The 20,125-nt window shown below is 38.3% G+C and overlaps 1 protein-coding gene across 7 annotated transcripts in view; it reads right to left on the reverse strand.

Moving 5' to 3' along the window:
* LOC109938411 (striatin, calmodulin binding protein 3) overlaps positions 1–20,125 on the reverse strand; it is a 71,110-nt gene that overhangs the window by 35,914 nt on the left and 15,071 nt on the right. For 3 of the 7 annotated variants that reach the window (XM_048599886.1, XM_048599884.1, XM_048599889.1), the window contains exons 6-8: positions 18,796–18,906; positions 11,876–11,935; positions 10,997–11,137 (exon numbers count right to left, since the gene is read on the reverse strand). The exons of 1 other annotated variant lie outside the window; for it this stretch is intronic. In XM_048599886.1, the coding sequence (XP_048455843.1) occupies positions 10,997–11,137; positions 11,876–11,935; positions 18,796–18,906 (312 nt within the window). The remainder of the gene's footprint in view (positions 1–10,996; positions 11,138–11,875; positions 11,936–18,795; positions 18,907–20,125) is intronic. 3 more of the 7 variants (XM_048599887.1, XM_048599883.1, XM_048599888.1) reach the window with 3 other exon arrangements.

Genomic DNA, 20,125 nt, shown 5'->3' on the forward strand with positions numbered 1-20,125 from the left:
TGTATTTCATTTTCTCAGTTTAACAGATCAAGTGTTGAAAATGTAGCACGTCCCAATAACCCCTGTCCAAAATACTCTAAGAACTGAAAGAGACGGGTTGCACTAAAATAGAAAACAGTTCATGTGGTGTCAGATTAAGAGGGAAAAGTAATAACGACTAATTAGTGCCTTGACCACATGTCCTCAGAGTGGTCTGTGAAAATTTTGTGTAGCCCATTTTAGTTTGAGAGTTTCAATTTAAAAATTACCAGCAAAAACAGCTTTGTGCTTAAGCAAGCTGCAGGCGAGTTTATTGCAAAACCTCTGCTGATAATATTCAAGTAAAAGTGACCATGTCACTAGTCAGGAATCCACACATGAAGATAAGTAGATACTTTAAAAATAGAATTTAGATTAGCTTCTAATATTGTTGCAGGCCTGTAACTTGCTTGAAAATTCCATTTCCGAAGACTTGAAGTCAAAATTCAACAGATGCTGTAACTTCTGCAGTTGGAAGTTGCTCCGACAAGTGGACCAAAGAGAACAGGTAAAGATGGCAAATAAAGGTTCCTTTGTTTTACCTTTATGGAAGTGTAGCTTGTTACTCTTGGTCACCTGGTTCAGTACAACAGGCTTGCAATCCTTCTTCCTGTCTCCCTACTTCAGGACGTTTCTCTCAGTCTCTGTTCAGAATAGGTGCTTGCAGCCAGACTTCATACAGATCAAAACGTAAAATGGCAGCTCTCTGCAATGTGCCGTATCACACGTCTCGGTTAACGTATTAGGTTAGGCCTGGAGCACAGACCCAGAGAACCATCTGTTATCTTTTAGTGTAGATAATTAATCTTTTAACTGTCTCAGTCATTAGCTTCAAAGGCCCTCATTGTCAGATTCTGGTGATTGGAACAGCTATCCATAATTCCATAAAAACCACTGTGAAGAATTTCTTGGAAATTTCATATAATTTCAATACACCTCATGCTTACTTCCTGAGTTAATTCCAGTGTGGTCTCAATCCAAGCCTGATCCTCAAGCATAGTCATGCAACTTTTTAAATGATTCTTTGTCCATTTTAAAGACAGGTAAGCTTTCTTTACTATATATAACAACTGTCAAAATATGGTATTACGGCACTTATACGCAAACTTGTTGAATGTGGCAAATAAGATGGTAAACTGCAGTCACAGATAGTTACAAGAGAAAACGATGTGGTGGCAATAATGGAGATCTACAAAGAAGTTGGGGCAAGGGAGGGCCTAAAAGGGCGTTCCAGAAAGGAAGGAAAGAATGAGTTGTGGCAGTCTTGATGAAGGAGAACACCGTAGTGCCAGAGAGAGAGAATACCCCAGAGATGTGAAGGACAGAATCTATTTGCTTACAGCTAAGGTACAAAAAGGCTACAATTACATTGCTCATTGTATCCCATCGGCCAGGGAGAAATAACAAGCATTATACAATTATATCATTATATAATGGGGAAGTTCAATTATCTGAATACAGTCTAGATAAAGTAGAGTAAAAAGCAGAGAGGGGTCAAATCTCCGAGAATATGTTAAATAGAAATTTTGTACCAGAATGTTTCCAGTCTATCAGAAAGGAGAAATCTGCTGGACCTGGTTTCAGGAAATGAGGTGGGCTAAGTGGATCAACTGTTTGCAAGGAGACACTTAGAGAACGGTGATCATTGATTCATGAGGTTCAGCTCGGCTACGGAAAAGGACAACGAGCAAACTAGTGTAGAAAAAAAGTAATTGAAGACACAACTTCACTGGGGTGAGATTTGATTTCATCCAGATAAACTAGAAGCCAAAATTGGCATGCAAAATTGCAACCAAAATACAGGCTCTCTTTAAGAGAAATCCTGTTCAGGTATAATCTATCCATATTCCCATGAGAAGGAAAAAGTAGATTAAACAAATTCAGAACTTCCTGGATGACAAAAGAGATGGAGCATAGAGTTACGCAGAAAAAGCATGCACATGATACATGTCAGGCAGATAATACCACTGAGAATCAGCATAATATTAAATTAACAGAGTGGAATTAAAAAAGAAATAACAACCAGAGTCAGAATATGAAAAGGGGCTGGTAGCTGAGAAAAACAGAATTCAAAAATCTTTGAGACATACAAAAAAAGGTGGTAAATGGAGAACTGGGGCAATTAGGGATCCAAAAGGAGACATATGTACAGGGGCGGAAGGCAGAGGTATATTGCATCTGCCTTTATCCAAGGTGGTGTTGCCCGAGTCATGATGAAACAGCAGATAGATCAGACACTTGATAATTTAGAATCTGATTAAAGTATTTGGCACTGGATAGCTGGCTATACTTAAAAGTAACAAAACTGATGAGATGTATCCAATGAATCCAAGGATAGAGGGAAGTAAGGTGAAAATTGCGGAGGCACTGGCATAATTTTCCAATCATCCTTCAATACACGGGTGGTGCCAGAGGTCTGGAAAATTGCAAGTCCTAAATCTTTGTTCAAAAAAAGTGTGTTGGAACAAAATTAACGATCACTTGGACAATGCAGGTTAGTTAAAGTAAGTTGGCATGGAATTTCACGAAAATTGTATTTAACTAAACTGTAAGTTTTTTTGATGTGGTAACAGAGGATTAATAAAACTAATGCTGTTAATTTAGTGCCCATGGACTTACAAAAGCATTTAAATAAGTGTGTCACAAAAGCCATAAAGGACAAGTTTATGGAATGAGCAGCATGGATACAAATTTGTTTGAGTGACAGGAAGTAGTGGTGAATATAGCTTATTGGTCTAGAGGAAGATTTATAAAAGAGTTTCCCAGGGTCGATGCTAGGATCCCTGTACTTCTTGATATATACTGAATGACCTAGACCTTGATGAAAATTGTTCAATTTCAAAGTTAATCCACAAACGAAACTTCAAAGCATTGTGAACGGTGAAGACCTTAAAAGAACAAGGACAGGTTACTGGAATAGGTAGACAAGTGGCAGATGAAATTTAATGCAGAGATGTGTGAATTTATTCAATTGGTAAGAAAACAAAGAAACAACATAAAGGATAAAATTCAAGATGGGGAGGCAGGAGCAGAAGGGTACAAATTATTTACACAAATTACTGAAGCTGGCAGAGCAGATCAAGAATGTGGTTGAAAACCCATACTGATTCCTATACATTACAATTAGGGTCATGGATTGTAAGAACAAAGTTGTGACAAACCTGCATAAGGTTCAGCCTCAACTGGAGTATTATGCCCAGTTCTGGGCACCATACTTTAGAAAGGAAGAGGTACTAGAAAGGGTAAAGGTTTACAAGAATGATTCCAGAGATGAGGCACTTAAGTTACATAGATAGATTATGGAGGCTGCAACTCTCTCCACGGAGGAGAGAACAATTGAGAGGCGACTGGCTAGAGATATTCAAAATCTTGAGGGGTTGTGAACAGAGTAGACAGAGACAACTGTTTCCATAAGTAGAAGGATTGAGAACAAGGAGGCACAGGCTTAACATAATTGGCAAAAGATGCAATGGCAACACTTTCCTTCAACGCATCAAATGGTTAGGATCTGTAATGTACTAGGAGAATCTCTGGAGGCAGATTCAATCATGGCATTCATGAAACTGGATTATCTGAAAAATGAACAAAAACTACAAGGCTGCAGCGAAAAGACAAGGGCATAGCAAAAGGTAAACTGCTTTGTACAAAGGCAGTATAGACATGACTGGTCAAAAGGCTGCCTTTTTACTGGCAGAATTCTAAGATGTTATGATTTCAGGATTGGTTCTAACCTATACTGATCTAAACCATGAAAACTGTTCAGTTGCTACAATTAACCTCAGAAATGTATCTTTTAAAACTTCATTCATGGGATGTGGGCATCGCTGGCTAGTCCAGCATTTACTGCTCAACGCTAGTTACCCTGGAGAAAGTGTGCTCAGGCACCTTTTTGAACCACTGCAGATTATTATGGGATGACATACAAACAGTGCTCCCAGAGAGAGTGAAGGAAATTAATGTGACACAGCTTTAAGTCAGGACGGTGTGGCTTCAAGGAGAACTCGCAGGTGGCAGTGCTCCCTTGTCCTTCTTGGTGGTTGAGGTCATGGATTAGGAAGGTGCTGTCTTATAAGCTGTGGTGATTAAGTACATCTTGTAGATGCTATACACTGGTACTACTGTGCATCTGTGGCAAAGGGAGGGAATGGAAAACAGCCCTTAGCATCCACCTTCCATTCTGGGTTTATCACTCGCATCTATCGTCTCCAGTGTTGTTAATGCCCTGTAGCAGAACTGGAGTAACCTCTCCAGAGCAGAAGCACAGGAAAAATATATGGACTGCCTACCTGGATGGGGCAAAGAAATTCAAAACAATATATCTGACATCAGCTTGGCCACAGGAATTGTCAGAAAAGCAATACATTTAGAGATCAGTCCACATTTAGTTTCCAGTCCATGATTTTTGTCAGGGATTATTCCTTTAGCTTCAAATCTCCTGAAGTATTTACAAGGCTGTAATCCATAGTTAGGAGCATGGTTTATGTGCATCAAGGCTGTTGTCCACATACCCCTAGGCCTGCACACCAGGTGTCTAGGGAACCAAAATTCCTCAGGGTTCCTTTATTTTTAGCCAGGGGGGAGAGGGACCCAGTTTCCAAGTATTGCCATGAGAAGGTGTACTGACAACAAGAAACTTGCACTTGCTTCTTCTCTTTGCTTTACCGATAGCCAGTAGTACAGATCAAAAATGAGAAGTGAACAAATGCACAAAAAGCAAGGAACATGCTTACTCTCTTCACCTACGCATTATGCAGCACATCAAATTGTTTGAGACATATTGTATCTTTCAGGTAGCTAGGTTTTTCATAAAGTTTAGCCAGGCTTAAGCCCTGGAGAAGACACTCAAATGCAGAGCAAAGCAATGATGAGTGACAATATCAACTACATTCCAAGGTTCCAAACACTAATGTAATTTAATCTTTATCAGATAACTTTGAGGATAGCAAATAAGATGTACTGAAAATATCATTTTATCATGTGCTTAACTTGTCCACAAAGATCTGTATAGAAAGTGCAGAAACTTTGTATATATTTGATAGCAAAATTCTTGATATGCTTACTTTGTAATAAATACTATGACATTTTTATCAAAAAAAATACTTGGGACTTCCAAAGCCCTGCACAGATGATAAAAAAATTTAAGTCAGTTTTGATATTTCGAAGTACTGAGCCATTTGACCATAAACCACACAGCTTCTTCCCATATCTTCACAAGTCTGTCAGTAGAATTCATTGAAACCATATGGCAATGTAGTAAGTGTAATTAGTACAGGAAAGTTTACAATAGCGCATCAAATTCTAATGACAAAGGAAGTGAAAAAACCTTGGACCCATTAATGTTTAAACCATGGCCCTTAATTTATGCAGAATCATGAATCTTGAATCATGAGGCGCTCTTTCTTGCTTCTGAATTGAAAGGTTATTGGTTCATGTCTCATTGAAGAGTTTGAACTCATCTGCTGACATTCATTGTAGGCGCATACTTTTTGCTTAAAACATTAAACTGAAGACTTAACCAGTCTCTCATTTGGATATAAAAAGACTCCCTGACACTAAATTAAGGTTGGGATAGACAGCTCTTCTAGTGTCAACATTTTGCCTTTAATCAACACCTTCCAAAGTACATCTACCTTTCTGCTATTTCTGCTTGTCTGTAGAACAACAGTACTTCTCCATTCATTTAGTTAAGCAGTTGACATTGAAATATAAAGCAGATTTTTCTTGACTGTTGGATGGGGAAAAGGGAATTTCAAAAAACACAATCAAATCCCTTGGTATAACTGATCTCGAGCATTCATGTCACATGTTCACATTTAGTTCCCCGAAGCTCATAAGAAGTCAGACACTTTCTTTGATAAAAGGGATAGAATGTGAAAGAGGGATGCTGGGAGAAAATAACAATGAAAATCTATTAACTGGAAATGCATGTTCCATCACCCAACCTATCTCATATTTTCTACTTTACGTGAGCAAAATGCTGAGACAGAATTGATAAAGGCATGGATGCCCTTTAGTTACCAACACTGGAAAAGTATCCAACTTAAGGGATAGCACCATGGTCATCTTCCAATATCACATGAATACATTCCAGTCAGAATTATTAGAAACAATAGAATTTGTATGCACAAAGGAGGTGCAGAATGCATGTCATTAGAATAAAAGTAGGCAACGTGAAATTACAATAATAGGCATGTGAAAACACTAAAAATAAGAATTTATACAAGTTTATATAAATTTAAATAACTAAAATTCCTTTCCAACACAATCACAGAAATCTATTTCAGGGTCTTGCTTCTGGCCTCCAGTATTATAAAGAGAAGCATGGATTCTACTTCACATGGAAAAGATAAATGGGATTTCTAGCACTACGTGACAACATCTTGAGGAATTCAAGTGTTTCTTGTAATTTTGATTATTTAGTTAGAAACATCAATATTTTCATACATTTATTGCATAGTTATCATTATTTTATAGTTCAAACATAAATGATGAATGAAAATGAACAAATGAAAAAGTACAGCATAGCCCTCCAAGCCTATGCCGACCATCATGCCCAAATTAATCTAAAAACAAACCTGCCATTTTTCGATCCATGTCCCTCTATTCCCTCCCTATTCATGTACCCATCTAGGTGCCTCTTAAATGTCTTCAATGTGCCCGCTTCCACCAACTCTTCTGGTAGTGCATTCCAGGCTGCTACCACTCTCTGCGTGAAAAACCTTCCTCACACATCTCCCTTAAATCTTCCCCCTCTGTGACCCCTTGTAATTGAAACTTCAACCCTGGGAAAAAGCCTCTGACTATTGACCCAATCTATGCCTCTCTTAATTTTGAAGACCTCTATCAGCTCTCCTCTCAGCTGCCGTCATTCCATTGAAAACAATCCTAGTCTTTTTAACCTTTCCTCATAGTCACTGCCCTGGAGACCAGACAACATCCTGGTGAACCTTCTCTGTGCTCTCTCTCCAAAGCTTCCACATCCTTTTGGTAGTGTGGTGATCAAAACTGCACACAATATGCCAAATGCAGCCTAACAAGGGTTTTATATAGCAGCAACATGTTTTGCCAACTCTTGTACTCCACACCCCGGGCTATGAAGGCAAGCATGACATATGCCTTCTTAATCACCCTGGCTACCTGCGTTACCACTTTCAGGGAACTGTGGAACTGCACGCCCAGATCCATCTGACTGTTAGTGTTCCTAAGGGTTCTGCCACTTACAATATAATTCACACCTAAATTTGATCCTCCAAAATGCATCACCTCGCATTCGTCTGAATTAAACTCCATCCGCCATTTCTGTGCCCAAGTCGCCAATCTGTATCCTGTCGTATGATTTCACAATCTTTGGCACTATCAGCAACTCCACCAATCTTCGTGTCACCCACAAACTTGCTCATCAGACCACCCATGTTTTCCTCCAGATCATTTATATAACTACAAACAACAAAGGATCTAAGACTGACCCCTGTGGAACACCACTAGTTACCAGTCTCCACTCTGAAAAACATCCTTCCACCACTACCCTCTGTCTTCTATGACCAAGCCAGTTTTTCAAACCATCTAACCAGGCTACCCCAAATCCCTTGTGATTTTAGTTTTTGTGCCAACCTGCCATGTGGGACTTTATCAAATCTCTTACTAAAGACCATATAAACTACATCCACGACCCTTCCCTCATCAATTATCCTCGTTACCTCTTCAAAAAATTCAATTAGGTTTGAGAGAAATGACATTCCCTGGACAAAACCATGCTGTCTGTCACCAACTAGTCCATTTTCCTACAAATGCGCATAAATCTTTTCTCTCAGTATCTTCTCCAAGAGCTTCCCCACCAGAGATGTCAAGCTCACCAGCCTACAGTTTCATCGATTATCCCTACACCCTTTCTTATACAAGGGAACAACATTCGCTAATCTCCAGTCTTCTGGAACTTCACCTATGGTCAACGAGGATGTGAAGATATCTGCCAATACCCCAGCTATTTCCTCCCTTGCCTCTGAGTAACCTGGGGTTACCTGGTTACGCTCTTTCTCCTAATATATGCATAAAAAGCCTTGGTATTCTCCTTGACCCTGTTTGCTAAAGACATGGTCCCTTTTTGCCTTCAAAAATTGTGCATTTAAGTTCCTTTCTAATTTCTCTGTACTCCTCCAGGGCTTCGTCAGTTTGTAGCTGCCTAGACTTGTCGTATGCTTCCCTTTTTCTTTTGACCAACCTTACAATTTTCCCTTGCCAGCCATGGTTCCTGAATCCTGCCATTCCTATCCTTTAGTTTTGCAGGGATATGCATGTCCCGCAATTTAGTCGGTTGGTCTTTAAAAGCCTCCCAACATGCTAGAGGCAGATATGTCCTCAAATAACTGCTTCCAATCCACATTCTCCAGTTCCTGTCTAATCTGGGAGTAATTGGCTCTTGCCCAATTAAGCACCCTCGCCCGAGGGCCACTTGTGTCCTTTTCTATGACAATTCAAAATCTTATGGCGTTAAGGTCACTAAGCCTGAAATGCTCTCCTACTGAAATGTCAATCACCTGTCCTGGGTTATTCCCTAATACCAAATCTAATATGGCCTCTTCTCTGTTTGGATTTTCAACATACTGCCTCAAATTGCCCTCCTGGACACAACTAACAAATTGCTCTCCATCCGAGCCTCTAGGTCTGAGGGAATCCCAGTCAATAAGAGGAAAAGTGAAGTCACCTACCACAACTACCCTGCTCTTTTCACACTTTTCCAGTATCTGACTGCATATCTGCTCCTCTGTCTCCCGTGGGCTGTTGGGGGGTCTATGGAAAACTCCCAACATTGAGATTTCACCCTTCCTATTCCTCAGCTCCACCCATAATGCCTCACTGCAAGATCCCCTCAACACAGCTGTAATGTAATGTAATCCCTAATCAGTAGTGCAAGTCCTCCATCCCTTTTGTTTCCCTTTCTGTCCCATTTAAAACAGCGATATCCAGGAATGTTAAGCTGCCAGTCCTGTCCCTCCTTTAACCAAGTCTCCCCAGGATATTGGTGCCACTCCAGTTCAGGTGCAACCCGTTCTTCCTGTACAGGTCCCACCTTCCCCAGAAGGCATCTCAATGATCCATATAACCAATAACATCATAATTCCATGCAGTAATCCATGCTCTTAGTTCATCTGACTTACCTGTATACTTCTTGAAATAAATGCATTCCAGTCCTCCAGTCCCTGTGAGCCCCACGACTTCCCTGTGCCTGCTCCTACTCTGTGCTATGCATACCTCTGTCACACTTTTGTCCCCAGTCCCTGCACTTACTAGCCTAGTATTCCAGTTCCCACCCCTCTGCCACACTTTAAACCCTCCCGAAGAGCTCTAGCAAACTTCCCACCCAGGATATTGGTGCCCCTCCAGTTCAGGTGCAACCTGTCCTTCCTGTACAGGTCCCACCTTCCCCAGAAGACATCCCAATGATCTATATATCTAAAGCCTTTCCTCTTACACCAGCTCAGTAGCCACACGTTCAACTGCACTCTCTCTGTTCCTCGCCTCACAAGCCCGTGGCACAGGCAGTAACCCTGAGATTACTACCCTGGTAGTCCTGCATTTTAGCTCCCTACATAACTAATAAGTGGTGATAATTTTCCATTTTGCTTATTCTTACAAGTAGACATGGCTGCTAAGAGCTATGTTAGGGTAAGAAGATACCAACATATCAGACTGACAAAGGCAAAATACTACAGGTGCTGTAAATCTGAAACAAAAACATAAGATGCTGCACATACCCAGCAGATTAGGTAACAGTTTTGGAGAAAGAGAAATAAAGTTATTTTTGAGGTGGATCACTATTGATCAGAACCAGAAAGAAGTTAGTGATGTAACAGCTTGCGGTTGAGGGGCAAGAGAAAAAAAATATGAAAAGTCACTGAAAAGGCAGGTGACAGAGGTGATTAAATGATAACAGACAACAGGTATAGAATCAAAATATGGGTCTGGAAATGTAAATTGGAATTACTAACGACACAGCCAGCAGCTTCTGCCGGAAAAAAAAATGGAAGGAATAGCAAAGAACGCCAATTGTTCAGCTCAATGCTGATCCTGAAACACATGAACATAGATATTCATCGATAGCTTATCACCAGAGATGAGACATGGAAGGGAAGAGATGGGAAATGGATGATATGAAGGCAAAGAAAGGTTTAGTTGGAAACAAAGTTGATGAAATTTCTGTTCAGGGCAAGAGCAGGAAACACCATCAATATAGTCAATGTACCTGAAATAAATAAGGTGGGAGAGGGAACCAGAATAGAACTGGAATTCTTTTCAGGAACAAGCTTCTCCCAAATGAGCCCAAGCGACTGACTCGTTATTTATTTCCTATTTAGTTAATGCATTGGGGAATCAAACTCAGATTAGGTGATCAGTTTGTGGAATACATCGTTTAGCCTGTAAGCATGCTCTGGAGCTTCAAGGTGCCTGCTTATTCTCCATCTCACTCACACTCTGAACTCTTAAATCGTTTGCCTCCTACAGAGTTCAGGTGAAGTTCACACAAGCTTAAGATACTGCACCTTATTTTTCTATTTAACTACTTTGCAATCTTCTGGAGTCAACACAACTGTAATCAACAATTTGTGATCATAACAACTGTTTCAGGCAGCAGCAGCTGATAATGTTTCGACTTACATGTCTGTTGAACAAATCTGGCAGATCAGAACAGATTTCTTTGGCACTCCCCATTCCATTTAATATTTTTGATGCTCCACACATCACAGACCTTCCCATTTTCATGTGTTTTACTGCACTTCCCCTTTTCACTGTCAAACAATGTTTGTTTAAAATATGTCACACAGTTCACTTTTTCGATTTTAATAAATGGTCATCCATCTGAAACGTTAACTTCGTTTCTCACTCCACAGATGCTGAACACCTGCTGAGCAACTCCAGCACTTTTTGTTTTTATTGAAATACACTGCCCAACATGAAGATGCAGTAATAATTTTAGTTATACCTTCTTCTGTTCTTGAACTGTCATGATCAGCCAGTCTGGAAGAAGTTGGCCTGGACTGAATCATGGTTCCAGATGGCATGTGGGGCAGCTCATCGTCTCTGAGATCTGCAATCATATCCTGAAGCTTTGACCTGTTTACCCCTGTAAATGAAAGTCATCAGTAACTGTTCAATCACATAGCCAGAATTCTTGATGGCACGAGATAGGTTCTTTAGAATTTTTATTTGCATTAGCCATTAAATATTTACCATAAATTCTTATGAAATAAAAACATCCTGAATGATATCTTATACATTAATCAATATTCTGATATATTCATACTCTATGCTAACACTAAAACTATATTTTTCCTTAAGGAATTGTAAGCAGGTCAAATTAAGATAACCTGCTATATATAATTTTAAGTAGTTACTGAAATCGAAAATTAAAAGGCAATGTATGTCTGATTCAGTTATATAGGTAGATTATTTCATAGATTAGCAATGGAGAGAAGAACTAATTAAAGAACTGTCTTTTGAGCAACACAAATAGAAAACAAACCAAAGATAAAAGTTTTAGATGCTTATACTAGGGGTGCAACAAACTAACAATTCAAATAATTTTGTCAAAAATTTGACAAAAATTCCTTTTTGTGATTATCCATACTGGTGTTCTCACTTACAATTGTTTGCCATTGCAGTTAAAAGAAAAACATACTGGGGCACAAATCTTGGGAGCAAAATGTGAGACAAGTCGTGTTTGTTGTTTTTCTCTGCACTGACCATACCTCATGGACCCCACTAAGGTACTTCACAATAGTAAAACACAAATGTCGTTACTTTTGTACAAAATGAGGAATTACTAATGCTAATTTAAATTTCTCAGATAGCAATTACTCACCACAGTAATTACAATCCTCTATGGAGGCTCTTCCATGTTGTCTGGTATGTATCACACCACCTAACGATACACAGAGTTTGGGTGTAAGTCTTACTGTCCACTCACAGAATTAGTTTCCACCACAGGAATCTTCACGGGCTAGAAGAATTTGTGCAGCAAAGGGCCTTGTAGATAATGGATGTAGAAGCTTTCTTGATTAAAATCACTCCTGGGCCATCTGGCGTATCCAAATGGAGTCCTCACACTCCAAGAAAGCACAGTCTGTTAAGGAATATGAAACTGAGGAGCGAGACCCAAACATAGACTGAAGGAGTTCATTCATCAAAACAGAGGAATGGATTTAAGAGCCAAGGACTTTCTTATTTAGAAATGGCCAGTTCAATGATAAAAAAGAGTAAATAAATGCAAAATGGGCTTGTCAAGTAACAGTATTTAAATGTTCAGTACAAGTTCTGCATCTAGTCTCATGTCCGGAGTGAAACAAGCTGGCAACTGACAAAGAGCAAGGCATTGCCCAAAGGATCATGAAACACTGTTAAAGAGGAAAAATATGCCAGGCAAGGCAAAAATAAAAGAAGAATTGAGTTTAATCGTCCAGTTTATATGGCAGCATTAGATCTTGTGGAACCTCACGTCTGTTCAATTAAGATGTGAAAGGCATTCACAGTCTGCATCATTTACTCTTCACAGACACAGCCTCTCAAAAGCATGTGATATCTCACATGGACTCATAGCTAAAACTCTTCTGAGTTTTCTGCAACTCATCCTTACTTAGAAAATTGGACAAGTACTCCTACATGAATAACATTGTACTTGCATATAACAGTAGGGGTGTCTGTTATCATATTTAAGTGCTTAAATAGTTGCACACCAGTGTCATTTGCAACTAACAAAGGAAAAACTGTCAATGTTCATCGCAGGAAGAAAATTCTCACTCTCAAGTGTGCAGCACGTAAAAGTACTTTAATCACCTTTCCATCACCTAACGACTAGCATCAGTTGATATTATTTTGACCTGACATTGAAAACAACGCACAAAAGTAGGCAAAAATACAAACAAAACAATACATTTCACAATAGAAGTCCATGTAAAGATAAAACTAATTGTTATCAGACTACCCTTAATGGCTCAGTAAGTGCAGCATCTAATGCAGTACAGAACCAGAAAGATTAAGAAATTACTAGAGTTGCTCAACGGTTTTCCACAAGTCAAACCACCTCAGCTAGGTTCAGTTAGGATGTTACAATTGATGTCAGTGTCACTGGGCTACCAAGGCACGAGTGAGGAGAAAGATGGGCAACCAGCTTGTGTTTTATCTCCTGATGATTATCCTGTGACGCCTCATAGAACGCACAAAGGTATATGTCACTTGAGGACAAATTCAGGGCCAACCTTGATGCATTCCTCTCCCTCAAAGTACCCTGCAGACACTAACAATCAAGGCCCACACAAGATAATAGTTACTTAAGCAAATATCAGATTGTTTTGGGTGCCAGTGAAACAACTGGAGCAAGAACAAACATCTTCAGTAGAGAAGGAGCAGATTGGAAAAAGGCAGAGAAACTTAACTGTCACTGAAAAATGCCAGTCATGAAGAGGACTTTGTATTAAATGAATAAGGTGCCATGCCTTAAGGTTTACTGAGTCTGATTCAATATTGAGTCTTGAACTCAATACTGAAAATATGAATGTAGCTTAACACTTGTGACAATATCCGTTGTTCACATAAATTGAATTGCTGCAACTGTACTCAGCAAGTTACACAGTTAAATCACAGTACTTTAAAAACCCTTGAAGACACATCTACATTCAATCAACCACCGGTAATTTCAATCAATCAGTCACAGTGCTTCAATAATGTATGCCTACATATAATCTGAAACTAAAACACACAAGTTAAACAGCCTTAGCTATTTTGTGCTGTATATTGTTCTTCAAAACAACTATTCTTAATTCAGTAGTTACTGTAAATAAATGTTCACAAAGCATAAAAGTTACAAATACACATTCTGTTGCATGGTAAGTATTTATCGAAAGTTCAAGATGTACTTTTGTTAAGAGTATCACTGATTTGTGACAAATGGGTGCATTGCATTTTTAGAAGCAAGCACTGGTCAATCATTGCAGATCATCTTTGAAAATAAGTAAACTTTGGAGAGAGCTATTTATGCCAAAGTCAACATCTTCAATCGTGATCTCAATGTGTGCTGGCAGACATGATCTCATATGTAGCTAGTTTCAAATGAAGATTAAAGGGATGGTGACATAAATATCATTAACTCATTGGTTAGATAATATTTTAGGTGTTACAGTTGTTTTTGAAACATTTATTTTGTTAAATTAAATGTGATGCCCTGTTGACTGATTCTTCCCTTAATTATTTTCAATGTAAAAGATCAATAACCTAGTCAACATTAATACATACTGCACGAAAGTCATGTAGTACAGCTATGGTGCCAGTCTAATCAAACAAATTGTATGCTATATTAAATGACCACACACAACTAACTGTCACAGAAGAAGAATTCTTCAATTACTACAGAAGCAATGTAAAAAATCTCAACCAGATTCTTCTATTTTACACAAATAAACCTGTATATTTAAGAGGGAAACTTCATCAGAATGGAAAGCCAAAGCTATAATTTCCAAGATACCGTAAGTGAGACACATTAATTTTCAACCTCCAAGTTTTGGAAATAAAAGTTGTCTAATACATGTACTCACATGCCACAAACAAGTCTAATAAATATGGTTAAAAATCACAAATTTTACGAGGGATAAACTTGAAATTCTCACCCTACTCTGCACATTTGCCAACGTAGTCCAGGACATTAAGCATTTGGTTGACAGTGATAAAAATAATATTTATTTCATCGCGTCTCAGCCAGATTAGTTATAACTACAACGTCAATGATTTACATCCAGTAGTGCCCAGTTTATTCAAGGAGCTGTGGGATAACCTTTATAACCTAATATTTACAAATGAGGTTTGAGTAGATAGTTAAAACAATTTGTTCTGAATTTGAATTATCAGGAATACATAATTATTATCACTGAATCATGAAATCAAATTAATCTTTGAGCTGTTCTGAACAAGGTCACTCTTTCATCAAGCATATTCTTCTCTCTTTTGAAGATTGTTTATTTATAACTGCTCAGTTTCAGCAATCACTTGTGGCAAAAATAAATTTATTTAAGGATTTCATGTTTAAAAAAAAGGGAAAATAACTTTACCCCGGAAATAATAAATTTATATTTTCAAAAGATGTTTGTATTCATTCTTTAAAGCGGCATCTTCATGCTGTATACCAGCTTTAAGGATTTAAAACAGAAAATGCTCAAAAAGATCAAGAGAAAGACTGTTTAAAATTTCAAGACTTTGAGATTTCCAGTGTCAGTCAGCTCCCTTAAACAAGCAAAATAGGGAAAAGTGAGTTGAACAACAGATAATTTTTTGGGGTTTTAGCAAACTGATCATTTTAATCTTTTGATGAAACAATAATTGTACATATTTGTCACCTAGAGAAACATATCAGTAAAAACACAGTTTAGCAACAGTTTGTTTTTTTGGTTTCTGTTTTTATTTTAGATTTTCAGCATCAGGAGTATTTAACTCAGTGGACCCCTGTCTTGACCCTATTTTTTTGTTGGAAACATATTGAACTGGTCAGATGAAAGTAATCTCCCCAGAAAGGTTTCCAGAGTTAAACTAATTTGCACAGTGTGAACACACAGTCTTTGGAGGATATAAACACAACAAAGATTTATGTAAATAATCTTTTTTTAAAAAACGAGAAGATGATTGCTTTCACAAATCTCAAAACAATAAATAGATACAAACTAAACGCAGGCCTTTAAAACTCAACACACGCTGTTGGCTCAGGTCTTCTCAGAGTATGTTTCATACAAGCACGGACACACGTTTACTTCCATACTTCATACTAATTGTGAAATTAATATCAATTCAATGAGTAATGTGCATTATTTTGCTCTGCTTCTTGACAATTGGATACTTCTCAGTTCTAATATTATAATTATAATGTACGTTTTCTTCAGTCATCCAGTGTAAGAGAAGTATATGACAAATATTTCATGTTTATTAATAATGAAACACTATAGAGGGCATATAATCATTACTTTAGCTTGCATACTATTTGTGATGAGTACGAAGGAGAACTGTTATAAAAAATGTCTGCCCTCTAACTTAAGAATCATAAATGTCCCATTAATAATCATAAATATCACACACTCTTGTGACTAGATTTGGATATCCTTAACGAATTCAATTCTTTTTAAAAACCAAATTTCCATTTAAATATATGACAGAAATCATAAAAGTAAAAATCTCTAAATTATCTGGAATCATAAAATTCATCCAGATCTTTTGGAAATAGTCACAGAACAGAATAAGAAAGCAAAAGTTTTTCCACTTAAGGAAGATTCTAATCTGCTAAAGTTACAAAAATAGAACTGCATCATGTTTAATTACCAATGGACTAAAGTTACACAAAATAACAGGACCCTAGTCTGACAAGACTGCCACGATTGAATCCGTTCTTTTGTGCTAATGTTGCTTTGTTACGGGTGGGTGGGGGCGGGCATGTGGGTGAGCTCACGTGCGCATGTGTGTGTTGTAAGGGGAGTCATTTCAAATATTATTACTTAACCATTACTTAAAACCCGTTATCCTGCTGATTTTACAGTAAGTGATAAGCTTCCAATATCAGAATCAACACTGTAAAAAACAAACCTGAGGTTCAAACCTGAGGGTTGAGCTTACTCAATTATTTTAAAATCAATGGTGAAATTCTAAGCAACTGACTACTTTAATCCTTTTGATGAGATTCTACAAAACTGATCATTTTAATCCTTTCATGAAACAATAAAATTGTATGTATTTGTCACCTAGAGAAACATATCAGTAAAAACACAAATAGTTGCACCTTTCTACTTGGTTAGTATGAAACACATGCAGTTTGAGAATATTACCATGCAACATTAGTTTTCAAGGGCCGCATTTCAATTCTTTTTCTAAAGTAGCAGCATGGTTTAGATTCCAAATCTGATACCCAAATCAATACTATAATTCTATATTCAGAACTTTCACTCTTTCCAATACTAACCTTTCAATCAATTTTTCTTTTCAGCCAACAGATTATTAACATAGAACAGTACAGTACAGTACAGGCCATTCGGTTCACGATGCTGTGCCGACCTATTATCCTACTCTAAGATCAAACTAACCTGCATACCCTTCATTTTACTATCATCCATGTGCCTGTCCAAGAGTCGCTTACATGTCCCTAATGTATCTGACTCTACCACCACTGCTGGCAGTGCATTTCACGCACACACCACTCTCTGTGTAAAGAACCTACCTCTGACATCTCCCCTATACCTTCTTCCAATCACCTTAAAATTATGCCCCCTCATGACAGCTATTTCTGCCACCCTCCAATCATCTGGTACTACTCCAGTGGGCAGTGAGGACGAAAAGATCATCGCCAAAGGCGCAGCAATCTCTTCCCTCGCTTCCCGTAGAAACCTTGGGTATATCCCGACTTGCCCAGGGGATTTATTTATCCTCATGTTTTTCAAAATTTCTAGTACATCCTCCTTCCCAACATCAACCTGTTCGAACATATCAGCCTGTTTCACACTGTCCTCACAAACATCAAGGTCCCTCTCACTGGTGAATACTGAAGCAAAGTATTCATTAAGGACCTCCCCTACCTCCTCCAACTCCAGGCACAAGTTCCCTCCACTATCCCCGATTGGCCCTACCCTCACTCTGGCCATCCTCTTGTTCCTCACATATGTATAGAACGCCTTGGAATTTTCCTTAATCCTACCTATCAAGGCTTTTTCATGTTGCCTTCTAGCTCTCCCAAGTCCATTCTTCAGTTCCTTCCTGGCTACCTTGTAGCCCTGTAGAGCTCTGTCCAATGCTTACTTCCTCAGCCTTAAGTAAGCTTCCTTCTTTCTCTTGACTAGATGTTCCACATGTCTTGTCATCCAAAGTTCCTTCACCTTACCATCCCTTCCTTGCCTCAGTGGGACAAACCGATCTAGCACTTGCAGCAAGTGCTCCCTAAACAGCCTCCACATTTCTGTCGTGCATTTCCCTGAGAACATCTGTTCCCAATTTATTCTCCACAGTTCCTGCCTAATAGCAATGTAATTCCCCCTCCCCCAATTAAATGCTTTCCCATACCGTCTGCTCCTATCCCTCTCCATAACTATAGTAAAGGTTATGGAGTTGTGATCACTATCACCGAAATGCTCTCCCACCAAGAGATCTGACACCTGGCCTGGTTCATTGCCAAGCACCAAATCCAATATGGCCTCTCCTCTGCCAAGCACCAAATCCAATATGGCCACCCCATAATTAATCTTCTTTTGAATTATTTTTAAACACAATTTAGTTTTTTTTAAAAACACAACCATCTTACCAACTGAAGAGGAGCTGTATTCATTTCTGAATGCTAACTATTTCTCTCTCTACAGATGCAGTTAGACCTGCTGACTATTTCCAACATGTTGTTTGTATCTCTTCAACTAGTTTTGTTTAGTTTAAAGATATATCGCTGTCACTAAAGATTTGAGTCTCTCACCAGAGGATAAAAATATTTAGAAGCAGCATTCCTCGGATGTCCCAACTACCAACATCTTCATACTTTCAGGCATGATGCCAATGTAAATACTACTCAAAGCCAAGCCTCTAACCCCAATAATGTAAGAAATGTTGGTTGCACCCCTAATCTAATAGTTTATTTAGGGATACGTGAAAGAAGTATTCAACAAACAGAAACAAAGCTAATGAAAGACAGATATTTAGAAGGAATAAATTAAAATCCAAGTAGTACAGTTAAGGAAATGTGAAAGTCATTCTACATGATTCAGAATTATCTGCACTTACTCTTGACCCCTTTCTTGCCCTTCCGCTCCTTCTTGTATTGTTCCTTCAGTTTACTTATTAGTCCCTTGTCTACAGCCCAAACCTCCGAAGATGTGGAGAAGTCATCTTTGTCTACATGCAGCACATCATTGAAAAATCAGCAAATCAGAATGCAAGCAATCACTGCTGCTATTTCATGAAGATTAGTGGTTGAATTATAGCCTTTGAAGAGTTACTGAAGAATTATGACGTAAAATTTTAAGACATTTGTTATACAAACCATTTTAAAGAAGTTATGTTATAAAACTTAGAGTTAATGGTCAGTGCAAGCTTAGAAGTATAGCAATTTCATGCCACTGCATCCAAAACAGCAAAGCACTTGACAACCAGTTTTATGAGTCTCTTTCTTTATAAGCAATAAATTGGACACAAAAAGCTTACATTGAAGGTTCTCCCTTCACCTGAACAAAATCAACTTAAAAGAATAAATGTGACCTTCTACAAACACAGTTAACAGCCCTTTAATTAAAAAAGGGACAAAAATACATACATGATTCATATAGTAGAATTGTAGAAAGCCGTCCAATTACCTAATTACTGGAACTACTGCACGATTTCAATAACAGAATATATAATAGTTCCAATACTGTTACTATATTCAGTTAAAACGTTTTTCTTTAAATATTGGAAGTACAGAAATAAAACTATTCGATGTCAACAATCTGAAAAATATATAACAAGAGCAGCAACTTCAGGATTACTCCCAGCATCAGGTGCAAGTGAGAATGGGAATAGGAGGATTAAGCAATTGAAATTGTGGCTGGTGTAGGAGGGACAAATAATCAGATTTGAGGCATTGAGACAAGCTCTGGAGCAGGTGAAACTTGAAAAAAAAAAATGGACAGATTGCACCTTAGTAGGACAGGGACTAATACCTTGCATTTTTGCTTGTGCTGATAGGCAGGGTTTGAACCAAATTGACAGCGGGGGTGGGGGGGACTTCAGTGAAAGCTCAGCTGGTGGGAAGCAAAACTGGCAACAGGGAGTAGAAAAGCAAAGCAGTGAGCAAAATTAGACATGAGATGAGAAGACAGACATAAACTAGAAATCGAATGTGGAACAGCAAATTTTGTGCTAACCAGCAATTTATGAACCAGCACTCTTGATAACCTGGCAAAAATGATATGTCTGAAATACTGGAAGTCTACTGTATTGTCACAAATCTTTGTGATATCCAAGTAGTCAGTTGAGGATGTGAATGAGAAGGCTCTCTGCAGTTAAGTTTTATTTAAGGCAAAGTTGCATTATTATTAAAGTATTTTATGCTGTAAACAAAGTATAATGGTGATGT

The sequence above is a fragment of the Rhincodon typus genome, chromosome 8 (genome assembly GCF_021869965.1).
Source record: "Rhincodon typus isolate 14 chromosome 8, sRhiTyp1.1, whole genome shotgun sequence".
Classification (NCBI taxonomy): Eukaryota; Metazoa; Chordata; class Chondrichthyes; order Orectolobiformes; family Rhincodontidae; genus Rhincodon; species Rhincodon typus.